Source organism: Macaca fascicularis, chromosome 8 (assembly GCF_037993035.2).
Source record: "Macaca fascicularis isolate 582-1 chromosome 8, T2T-MFA8v1.1".
In the NCBI taxonomy this organism is placed as follows: Eukaryota; Metazoa; Chordata; class Mammalia; order Primates; family Cercopithecidae; genus Macaca; species Macaca fascicularis.
Window position 1 is genome coordinate 12,088,694 of NC_088382.1, and position 12,534 is coordinate 12,101,227.

At 44.9% G+C, this 12,534-nt stretch overlaps 1 protein-coding gene across 5 annotated transcripts in view; it reads left to right on the plus strand.

Annotated features, from left to right (window-relative positions):
* Positions 1-12,534, plus strand: part of MFHAS1 (multifunctional ROCO family signaling regulator 1) — a 108,354-nt gene that overhangs the window by 87,671 nt on the left and 8,149 nt on the right. For 3 of the 5 annotated variants that reach the window (XR_012417040.1, XR_279676.5, XM_005562624.4), the window contains one exon: positions 7,198-7,324. The exons of 1 other annotated variant lie outside the window; for it this stretch is intronic. Coding sequence is in view for 2 of the 4 variants with exons in the window: in XM_005562624.4 (XP_005562681.3) it covers positions 7,198-7,324 (127 nt within the window). In the remaining 2 variants the exon portion in view is untranslated. Of the gene's footprint in view, positions 1-723; positions 2,897-7,197; positions 7,325-12,534 lie in introns of those variants that run through there. One more of the 5 variants, XM_065518796.2, reaches the window with a different exon arrangement.

Genomic DNA, 12,534 nt, shown 5'->3' on the forward strand with positions numbered 1-12,534 from the left:
TTTGGAGGAGGTTTGGAAGAAGTGGAAGCCAAGTGCTGACATTGAGTTTGTTTAGCGTTGTCTAGTGACCAGGCCGTGAATACTCGCTGAAGATAGGCGCTGAGGGCATTCTGACTTAAGGGCATCTCTGAGAGGCCCCAGCTGGCCTGGTTTGGTTTGCCCTGCCGATTGTACTCTGTGACTGATAAGACTTCACAAATGGTTTCCAAAGCTTCAAGGCACTGAAGCTAGGTGTTTCTGAGTGTTTGGTTTTTAAAAAATTTTTATTTTTAAAGAAGTCTCAGCATTCAGAATCAGAACCGTACTTGAGAATTCCACAAATGCCTGGAAATGGAAATTTTCTTACGTTGTTAAATTGCGCAGAACTCAGTGGATTCCTACATTTTGAAGAGTTGCAGAGATACGTGCTGAAAATGAAAACACAGTTCTAGGAGAGGGTCATAATTTTTGATTGTGTAAGTTTTTGTAGCTGTCGTTGGAACCATACCTTAAGATATATTCAGTTATCAAGTGACCCTATCAGTTTGAGTCGTTTTGAAAAGGAATGATATCTGTGGGGCATTGGTTCCAGGACCCCCATGGGTACCAAAGTCTTTGATTGGTCAGGTCCCTGATAGCCAGTGACTTGGTATTTGCACATAACCTACAAACATCCTCCCGTATGCTTTATTTTATTATATATATATATAGATAGATAGATATACTTTTTTTCTTTTTTGACAGAGTCTCACTCTGTCGCCCAGGCTGGAGTGCAATGGCATAATCTCAGCTTACTGAAACCTCTACCTCCCGGATTCCAGTGATTCTCCTGCCTCAGCCTCTCAAGTAGCTGGGATTACAGGCATGTGCCACGATACCCTGCTAAGTTTTGTGTTTTTAGTAGAGCCAGAGTTCCACCAGGTTGGCCAGGCTGGTCTCTAATTTGTGACTTCAGGTGATTTGCCCGCCTCAGCCTCCCAAAGTGCTGGGATTATAGGCATGAGCCACTGCTCCCAGCCTTCTCCCTTATATTTTAAATCATCTCTAGGTTACCTGTAATAACTAATACAATACAAATGTTCTGTAAATAGCTGTTATACTATATTGTTTAGGGAGTAATGATGAGAAAAAAGTCTATACATGTTCAGTACAGATGGAATTTATTTTTCTTTTCTTTTCTTTTCCTTTTTTTTTGAGACAGGGTCTTGCTTCGTTGCCCAGGCTGGAGTGCAGTGGCGCGATTTCGGCTCACTGCAACCTCCACCTTTCGGATTCAAGCAATTCTCCTGTCTCAGCCTCCCAAGTAGCTGGGATTACAGGTGCCTACCACCACGCCTGGCTAATTTTTGTATTTTTAGTAGAGATGGGGTTTCACCGTGTTGACCAGGCTGGTCTTGAACTCCTGACCTCAAATGATCTGCGTCCACCCCTCAGCCTTCCAAAGTGCTGATATTACAGGCATGAGCCACCACATCCAGCCCAGATACAATTTAAAAACATTTTTTTTTGACCTGCAGTTGGTTGAATCCATGGATGCAAAACTCACTGATAAGGAGGGCTGACTCCGTAATTGAGCCAAGAGCAAACCTTGTTCACAGGAAGAATGCAGCATCCCTACAGTTTTGGGAAACCACTCTTTGAATCCCCAAAACGGCCTAAGAGTGTATGTGGCTTAGTGCTGGAATATACCTGTGGGTACCCCAGCTGACTTGTTAGTGGCTCAGCAGGAAGATTGTTGCCGAATCCACCGATAGCCTGGATACCTTGGGTAGGTCCCTCGCAGGTTCAGCAGCAACTCCGCCCCTTTAAGGGTGTTCCAGCTGCCTTCCCCGTGAATTCAGCATCCCATGTGGGTGGCCTTCCAGGGACCACAGCTGGTGCCTCATCATGTTTCCCAGAAAGTTCTATAGACTGCTTTCCGCACAGCCTGCTCCCTCACCCCCCAAGATAGCTTCCCAGGGAATTTTGTTGGCACCCAGAGGACAGTCCCCTGCCTGCTAGCTTTGGCCAGCTGATCATGGACAGTCTGGCCTAGGGCAGCCCAGCAAGCTTCTCCACCGTCCAAGGAGCTGCTCCGTACCCTACCCTTCATTACTTATAACTGGATAGCTTATAAGGAACCGAAATCTATTTCTCACAGTGTGGGAGGTTGGTTAAGTCCAAGATCAAGGCACCAGCAGATCTGGTATCTGGTGAGGGCTTTCTGATTCACATACAGCGTCTTCTTGCCGTGTCCTCACATGTGCGTGTATGAACTCTTTGCATATTTAGAAGAGTAAGCCTTTAGAGAATCTTCTCGTGACTACAGTAATAGTGTCAAGAACTTACTAGATGCCAGATACAGTGTTTAGTATGTTTCATGTATGTATTACCTAATGTAAACATCACGATATCCTTGACAGGATATCTGGTAGTGATGAGTTTTGTCAGTCCTGCTGTCGAAGTTCAGCACAGCCACTTCTTCCTGTGACCATTGGCAAATTGCCTCTTGCATCTGAGCCTCAATTTCCTCTTCTCTATATAATGAGGTTAATAATTGTCCCTACCTTCTGGTGTTGTCGTGAAGACTGGGATGGTACATATACAACATCAGCCAATAAAAAGTGCTTGCTAAATGTCAGTTGCTGCTGTGGTCATCTTTTCTTCCTCCTGGGTTAACTTAGGTTTATTTTGCAGTTTGACATACATTACAGTATGATGGTAAGGTACAATGCATGCATTGTTCTCCATTCTGATAACAGAAGTTGCTGGGTCCTTCAGCTAAGTGTTCCCCCTCTGAAGTCTTTCCCAATCCTGTGAATCAGTGTGAATCTCTCTTTCTCCTGACTCCTCCAGCATCTCATGTACATTTCCTTGGGGACCTCATCGTACACGACTGCAGTTCTTTGCACACCTGGCCTCCCTTGTGGACACTGGGATCCTCCATGGTGGAGGCTGTGCCCTAAACTCTCAGACCCCTGCATCTTCTTCAGTCCTCACACACAGTAGGGTCTCAGTAGTTAGTTACTCAGTGAAATAATCACTTTATTTTGAAGATCAAGTTTGTGTTAAATGTGAGAATGATTAGCTTCTGTTTTGCTAGATAGCACACACATAAACCATTCTTCATATTTGAATTAAGATCATTTTGAAAGGAAAAAGCTGTTTTTCTTATGTTCTTAATCTAGGAACTGTGCACATTTCTTAAATCCTAAGGATACTGGCACCGTATAGTAGGTTGTTGGAGTATACAAACGTGCTGGAAATTATGGACTGTTCTTCTTGTTGCTCAGTATTTGTTAACATCAAGTGAATTTTTCACGTGTGTGAAACTTCTCAATGCCTTCCACCTTCATGCTGTGTTTCCATGGATGGCAGCTGCTAGAGATAAGACCCAAACAAAACCAGTTACCTGGCTCTGTGTGACACTGAGAGTCTAGGGTACAGTTAGAGTTGATAATTAAGTTGAGGCTTAATAGTCTGCTGTACATTCTTTCTTCTTCTTCTTCTTTTTTTTTTTTTTCGAGACAGAGTCTAACTCTGTTGTCCAGGCTAGAGTGCAGTGTCACAATCTTGGGTCACTGCAACCTCCACCTCCCAGGTTCAAGTGATTCTTCTGCCTCAGCCTCCCGAATAGCTGGGACGACAGGCGTGTGCCCCCACGCCCCATTAATTTTTTGTATTTTTAGTAGAGACGGCGTTTTACCATGTTGGCCAGGATAGTCTCGATTTCCTGACCTTGTGATCTGCCCACCTTGGCCTCCCAAAGTGCTGGGATTACAGGTGTGAGCCACTGCCCCCAGCCTATTATTTCAAATTCTCTGGCAAAACGATCTGACCACCGCAAGCTATGATATACTAGCCAAGAAGCCCGCTGCACCAGGCTGGTGCCGGGGATGGGTGCTGAGGACAGGGACTTGGCATCCATCCGCAGTTGTTATTCTGAGTGCCTAGGCAGATAAAAGCAGGTGGAGCTGGGACCCGTGTGGAATTCCAACCAGGAGAGAGTTTTCAGAGGAAACTAAAGAGGCCCCATCTGTGTTCAAGCCCTGGGGATGATTTTAGGACAACAGTAGAACTTGAAAATACCAGGCAAGGAGCTAGGTGAGGGCAGTCCCAGAAGTAAGGGTGTTAAGAGACTGGGGTGCCCACAGCACCTTCTCGTTGGAGTCCTAGCTCTTGTGGTGCATGGTAGGTGGGTTGGTTTACAGACGTGCAGCTCTCTGTGGGACTTGGAGCAAATCTGTTAAACTCAGTGAGCTTCTGACTTATTAATTGATGTTTGGACTGGACGCCTTCCAGGTTCCAGTCTAGCTGGAACATGCTGTTACTTGGGTTCATTTTATTACTTTGATAAGCATTTAACGTTTACATTTTGAGCTTGCATTTTTATATTTGGGGGTCTTTTCCTAGCTGGTGTTTGAAGTACAGTTCTGATATCCACATATCCATGCTACAAGCTAATGATGCTAAATTAACTTTTGTAGCAGTTTGCTGTTTACGGGAGTTTGGTTAAGGAACTCAAATTACATTCAGTTAATATTGCGTGACACTATATAAAAATGTTCACATCAGGAAATTAATGTCTTTCATAAAAGTATGCCGCTTAGTTTATTAATTTAAAATGGTGTTTTTAGATTGCTCATTTAGGAAAGATGAGTTCTGGCATAAAGAAGCAGTCCCTGCTTTGGGAGGAGGCATTAGCCTGGGGGCAAAGAGTAAGGGCCCCAGAAGTGGGTTCCCAAGGTCACATCCCAAGTCTGCCACTGGTTAGCTCCTGACTCTGGGTACGTTGCGTAACCTCCCTGAGCATTAGCATCCTCATTTGTAAAATGAGAATAAACCATCTAGGGGCATTGTGAAGATTAAACGAGGTGTACATTTAAAACTGCCAGCCCGGTGCTGACATGGGCATGTGCTGTCAGTGTGGGCTTTGCGGGGGATGAGACATTTAGAAATACGGTATTTTTGTTTTGTTTTGCTTTTTGAGACAGAGTCTCATTCTGTCACCCAGGCTGGAGTGCAGTGGCCTGATCTCAGTTCACTGAAACCTCTGCCTCCCAGGTTCAAGTGATTTTCATGCCTCAGACTCCCGAATAGCTGGGATTACAGGCACCCGCCACCACGCCTGGCTGATTTTTGTATTTTTAGTAGAGACTGGGTTTCACCATGTTGGCCAGGCTGGTCTTAAACTCCTGGGCTCAAGCCATCTACCCACCTCGGCCTCCCAAAGTGCTGGGATTGAGGTGTGAACCACCATGCCCAGCCAGAAATATAGTACTTTGAGGCAAAGGAATTGCATATCATGATATGTCAGCAGATACAGTGGTCCCTTTATCCATGGTTTCACTTTCTGTGATTTCAGTTACCTGCAGTCAACTGTGGTCCAAATACATGTGAATGCAGCAGAATAATATATTTTGAGAGACTATATTCATGTAACTTTAATTATTAATACAGTATATTATCATTGTCCTATTTATTGTTGTTAATTTCTTACTGTGCTTAATTTTTAAATTAAACTTTATCATAGGTATCTACTTATAGGCAAATACATAGCCTTTATAGTGTTTGGTACTGTCCTCAGTTTCAGGCATCTGCTGGGGGCTTGGAACGCATCTCCCAGGGATGAGGGGACTGCTGTTCTTTGGAGTCTCTAGAATTTCTTTTTTTCTTTTTCTTTTCTTTCTTTCTTTTTTTGAGACAGATTCTTACTCTGTCACCCAGGCTGAAATGCAGTGGCACAATCTCGGCTCACTGCAACCTCCGCCTCCCAGGTTGAAGCGATTCACCTGCCTCAGCCTCCTGAGTAGCTGGGACTACAGGCACCTGCCACCAACGCCTGGCTAATTTTTTATTTTTAGTAGAGATGGGGTTTCACCATATTGGCCAGGCTGGTCTCGAATTCCTGACCTTGTGATCCACCTGCCTCGGCCTCCCAAAGTTCTGGGATTACAGGCATGAGCCATTGCGCCCAGCCTGGAGTCTCTAGAATTTCAAGTCAGCAGTAGAAGTGGTTGGTGCATAGAGTTGAAGTTTTAATTGCGGTAGTGTCTTTCCCCAGTTGGCGTACATTTCACATCCTTGATTTCGTTAATTGACTTTCTAGAAGCCAGACATGGTGGCTCACACTTGTCATCCCAGCACTTTGAGAGGCTGAGGTGGGAGGATTGCTTGAGGCTAGAAGTTTGAGACCAGCCTGGGAAACATATCGAGACTCCCGTCACTACAAAAATAAAGGAAAAGGTTAACATTTAGCCAGATGTAGTGCTGCCTACCTGTGGTCCCAGCTACTCAGGAGTCTGAGGTGGGAGGATCACTGAGCCTGGGAGATTGAGGCTGCAGCGAGCTATGATTAGTCCACTGCACTTCAGCCTGGGTGACAAAGCAAGACCCTGTCTCAAAAACAACAACAAAAAATTTAGTTCCTGGGTTTAAGTAGGGCAGTTTAAACAATAACGTGTCCCATCTTCAGCCAGGAGCTGTTTCTTGAGTACTCTGAGAAAGAGCATGGTGCCCTGGGTATGTGGATGAGAGAATGGAAGTCATCACTGCTTTTAGAGATTTAGTGATCTAGTTGAAGAGAGATTACATCCAGGGCATGCAGAGTAATAGCCTTCCTTTAGGTACTGTGGTGATCCATTAGGTTAATTATGTGTCTAGATAGTGTTGTGTTGGTGCATCCACTTCACACATACCTATCAGGGCAGTCCCCTTGCCCGGAGGAGGCTGGGCTCATCTTAGGCTGTTTGCCTTTTTAACACCTTTAGTCTGCTGTGTTTCCAGATCATTTATACAGGGCTTTGTTGAACGGTTGCTGTGGTCTGCTTGAGTCCCATCTGCCCCAAATCCTAATTATGAACACCTCCTTGGCAGCCCTTGCTTCAGTGGGCTCTGGGGACTCTGGCTCAGCCGGTGACATCTAGATAAAGATCCCTGGAGTCAGTCTGTTAGAAGGAAGGTGAGCAGAGCAGTGACAGATGCTGTCTTTGTCTAGTGTGGGCCTTCCTGCCATGACCACGAGAATTTTCTCCACGGTGACGCAGAGGAGAATGTAGGTGTTGGAGCCAGCGCCCAGGCAATTCTGCTGTTCTTGGTTGCACATTTGTTCTCAGACCCTTCGCTGCTTCACCTCTGCCCTTCTCCCCCTGCTCCCATCCCCAAGCAGTGCTTTCTTTATAAAGTGAGCCCATTTTTAGGGCACATCTCCGTAACACATTTTTCTCTCTCCTCCTGCAGGGGAGTTGCTGAGTCAGCCCAGACCAGAAGGAGTGGCAGAGATCATTTGCCCCAAGAACGGCAGCGAGCGAGTGAATGTTGCCTTGGTTTACCCACCCACGCCGACTGTGATCAGCCCCTGTTCCAAGTGAGTTCCCAAAGTCCCTCTAGCCCCCGGACCCGGCTCCTGATCCCGGCCCCATAGATACGACAACAAACATCCAGGTTAAACTGCATCTGCACAAACCTTGCAAAGTCCTCCTGAACAGACATAATTCTTCTGGGTAACATCAGCTTCATGACTTATGTAGCAAAACAGGAACTTTTATTTCCTCTTTTTTGTGATTTTTTTTTTTCATAAAGTCAGAACATTTTTTTAACAGCCTTTTTGAGATGTCATTCACGTAACACAGTTCACTTACCTAAGTGTACAGTTCATTGGTTTTTAGTTTATTTGCAGGTATATGCAACCAAAAAGAAAAATTTTTTTTTTTGAGACGGAGTCTCACTCTGTTGCCCAAGCAGGAGTGCAGTGGCGCGATCTCGGCTCACTGCAAGCTCCGCCTCCCGGGTTCACGCCATTCTCCTGCCTCAGTCTCCCGAGTAGCTGGGACTACAGATGCCCGCCGCCACACCCAGCTAATTTTTTTGTATTTTTAGTAGAGACGGGGTTTCACCGTGTTAGCCAGGATGATCTTGATCTCCTGACCTCGTGATCCATCCGTCTTGGCCTCCCAAAGTGCTGGGGTTACAAAAGAACATATTTTTTTGATGGGCAGTCTTACTTAACTCTGTCATTGCAGAATTAAGTTGGCTCTCACATCCAAAAACAGTGCAGGCCCATTCCATGAGCACAGCCTGCAGAAAGTCAGTAATAGATTGTTTTTTGTTGCATGGTTCTGATTTTTGAGTCAGTCCTTGAAAATCAAGGGCTGTGCAGTTTGCCACCACCTTGCCCCCAAATGGGCTTGAAGACAGAGAATGTACACGTGCAAAGTACATTTTGGATAGAACATTAGAGGTTACTATTCTAGATAACACTCATCCTGTTTGTTTGGGTTTTGTGTATGTGTTTTTTTGTTTTGTTTTGCTTGTATTAAGAACCAAATAGACCGCTTTTTACCTCAGATCCTGAAAAGCAGCAGCCACAATATTCTCGGGTGAGGTCTCATTATCTGCGTGATGTCAGCACCATGATTTCTCCAGCACAGTATTCATATCCATGCAGCAAACTCGACTTTTTCTTCCTAGCTGGCCACATGGAATTTTTTAATGAAAAAATTATATATGAATCTAAGCCTTTTTTTTAGGGAGGTCAGAAAATGTGCCTTTGGGAATTGTGACCTGTCATCTCCTCTTGGGAAACTTGCTGTCCAGCCGCATTCCAGGCAGTGTGACAGGTGTCCGTGGCTCGCCCCTCACATGGCAGCTGTCCTGCCTTTGGTGTGCTCCCTGCAAAGCGAGGGTTCCCAGTGGCATTCCCATTCATTAGCTGCTGCAGTAGAAGTAGGGGGCACCCGGCTCAGTGCCCCGTTTCTCCAAACTGGGAAACTCATTACATACAACATCCTTAATCTATCCTTGCTGGAAAATATCACTGAACACCCAAGGGAAACTCTTATCTAATGCCCTTGTGTTCAGAGTACTATTTAACTATCATGTGCGTGGTTTAATTTATCACTGACTCTGAGACATTGTGAATCTTGAAGTGCTTCTTAAATATTAAAATAGGACTACAGAGTAACTATTATTAGGTTGGTGCAAAAGTAATTGTGAAATTACTTTTAACCAGAATAACCAGAATAATCCCCTGTCCTGAACATATCAAACAACAGAAATTTTATTGTTTTTTTTAAATTTCTTTGAAATTGTACACATTGGTCCCTTTCTTTCAGATATACCTGGGTGAGGATGGATAAGGGGATATTATGTGTTTTCTTTTTCTTCTCTCTCTCTCTCTTTTTTTTTTAATACCCCGTAAGTTCTTAAAGCTCAAGGGGATATTACAGAACCAGCAAGGTGTGAAACAGAGGAAACAAAAATTAAATATACTTTGCATTGGCATAAACTTTCCAGAGCCAAGAGAGACATGAACCTATTGTTTTGCCCTAGCCACATGCCGTCGCATAGGTGCAATAGAGGTAGGAGTTAAAATATCCATTTGTACGAGAAACCTTCCCGGCACCGAGCCAGCTTTATCAGTGCTTTCCCGTGGGCTTCTTGTACTGCCACAGAAAGACCACATTTATACCAACCTGAAACAAATGTTAGCAGCTTCTCTCTCAACAGTGTGTTGAACCTGAACGAACAAGCAGCCTTAAAGGCTTGGATAAGCTGCGGTACGTGGCGGCAGACATCTAGATGCTGAGGGAGCCTCTTTAGGGATGAACCACTTTTGACCTAGCGATCAGAATCATTTTATTTTGAAATAGGTTAAAAAAGAAAGTCTCATGAAATGGATGACAGCTTTGCAACATAATTCTCAACTCTAAATGAAGGAATATTCTCCACATAGGAAAGTTTTATATTCCTGGCAAGACGTTTCTTGGACATTACCATATTTTACTGCAGCCACAAGGGGTAAATGATCTCTTGTGTGACTTTATAGGAAAGCACACGTAGATGTGAAGCCTGTGCTCAAGCTGCCCAGTGTTCCCCCACCTTCGCAGCCTTAAGCACCCACAGTTTACATCCATGAACACAAAACGAAAACAAAACCATGTGGAGGCCGGACCAGCCTCCGGGGAAGGTCCCATTCATGGGTGGATGACAGTGGATTGGAAGCCGGAGATTTGGGGTGATCCATGAGGATAGCTGGCAAAGAAGGTAGTTAAGTCAACACAGCTTGGGCCTGAACCTGAGACTTGGGGTCTCAGCAGGCGCTAGACATTGGAAGTCCGGGGCTATTGCACTGGCTTTCAACTCCAGCCAAAGTAACTTAAGCAGGTCACCATAGAGGTCAGGCTTTTTTTTTTTTTTTTTTTTTTTTTTTTTTTTTTTTTTTGACAAAGGGTCTCAGTCTGTCACCCAGGCTGGAGTGCAGTGGTGCAATCTCAGCTCATGGCAACCTCCACCTCCAGGGTTCAAGTGATTCTTCTGCCTTAGCCTCCTGAGTAGCTAGGACTACAGGTGTACGCCACCACATCTGGCTAATTTTTTGTATTTTTTTGGTAGAGACGGGGTTTCACCATGTTGGCTGGGCTGGTCTCGAACTCCTAACCTCAAGTGATCCGCCTGCCTCAGCCTCCCAAAATGCTGGGATGACAGGCATGAGCCACCATGCCTGGCCAAAGTCAGACTTTCTTAATCGGATATGTTAAGTTAGAATTTCTCAGGGAAGGGACCAGGCATGAGTCATTAAAAAACAAAAGAAGCCACCCAGATGAGTCTAACATGTGTACACAACTTTCTGATGGCTCAGTTTTCCAGTCCATGCCTCTAAGGGTGGGCTCCCTGGCCAGTGGGGCCTTAAGACTGCTCTGTGGTCAATACCTGCTCTGCAGCCCAAAGGCAAAACTGTCCATGCTGTCAGCTCTCAGCCTCAGCACAGTCCCTGTCACTCTCAGATAAGGTGAACATATCACCTACTGTTCAAATCACGAGAGGATTGAGAGTGATGGGACGGCTGTCAGTCATCATGCCGGGATGATGGGTGCCCACCAGAAGGCTCCTAGGTACACCAGAATAATCACCCTAGGTGATTGCTGGCCGGTGTGGGGCTTAGGTGGCTGATCTAGATCTTATGATGGTTTTTAAAAAGACATTCCAAGCTCTTCTTTGACTGGTTTACCCCTCTCCTTTATTGGTCAAATCAGAGACTTGTCATTTAACTGCCTTTGACTAAAGGTGCTGCAATGCTTTCTTTATAAAGAAGAAACCATAGATAACTGTTACCTGATTGGCCTTTTTAAATGAATTCCAAGCTTTTCTATTTCTAATTTTTAAAAATTTCTAGATGTTTTATTCCCCCATGGGGAGAGACAGAGAATAAGGAGTAGGTAGTGATTTTTTTTTTTTTTTTTTTTTTTTAAGAACATGATTTACTCTTATAACTTGTCTCAGTGGATTGGTGGTTGAGGTTTCCACCAGCGTTTCATTGGGAAGAGGTTTCAGGAACAGGATGAAATGCCTCGCCTTCTGCACCTCCCCCTCCAGGGAGAAACAGGAGCTGAGTGGCTTCTTGTCCCCTTTGCTGATTATCAGATAGAAATGTGAGTAATTTCCATATCTCGAGTTGATTTTCAAGGATACCTGCATTTAAGATGAGGTGAACATTCACCTAGTAGCAGATTTGCCTGGGTTGCTCTGAAATTCTGACCTCTTCCACTATACCGATTGTGACAGATACATTTTTAAAAGCTTTATTGATGTATAATTTCCATACCAGACAACTCGCCCGTGCAATGATTACTGATGTATTTACAGAGTTGTATTTATACAACCATCACCACAATCTAATTTTAGAACGTTTTCTTCACCCCAAAAAGAAATCTGCTGCCTATTTTCAGTTAACTTGTGTCTTATCCAACACCTAGTTCATGCAGTCAGTAAGTTTTTTGTTGTTGTTTTTCTGTTTTGTTTTGTTTTTTGAGATGAAGTCTTACTCTGTAGCCCAGGCTGGAGTGCGGTGGCATGATCTCGGCTCACCACAACCTCCACCTCCTGGGTTCGAGCAATTCTCTTGCCTTAGCCTCCAGAGTAGCTGGGATTACAGGCACGCGCCACTGCACCTGGCTAATTTTTTATTTTTTGTATTCTTAGTAGAGACGGGGTTTCACCATGTTGGCCAGGCTGGTCTTGAACTCCCGACCTCAGGTAATACACCCGCCTTGGCCTCCCAAAGTGCTAGGATCACAGGCGTGAGTCACACGCCCGGCCAATATTTTTAGTGTCACTTTCAGGAATGGTTTTGCTGGCTGGTATGTTAGTATGAAGCAGATTTCCCAGTTTTTTGTTTGCTTTTTGCTTTGTTTTTTTGTTTTTGTTTTGTTTTGTTTAGAGACAAGAGTCTCACTCCTTCACCCAGGCTGGAGTACAGTGGCGTGATCTCAGCTCACTGCAACCTCTGCCCCCTGGGTTCAAGTGATTCTCCTGTTAGTCCCCGAGTAGCTGGGACTACAGGCGCATGCCACCATGCCCGGCTAATTTTTGTATTTTTAGTAGAGACGGGGTTTCACCGTGTTAGCCAGGATGGTCTCGATCTCCTGACCTCGTGATCCGCCCGCCGCAGCCTCCCAAAGTGCTGGGATTACAGGCATGAGCCACTGCACCCAGCCGATTTCTGAGTTTTAAAGAGGTTCTCATAAACACGTTATCCTTGGCACAGTTCAGTCTAAAGACAGTGGCTTGTCTTGCTCC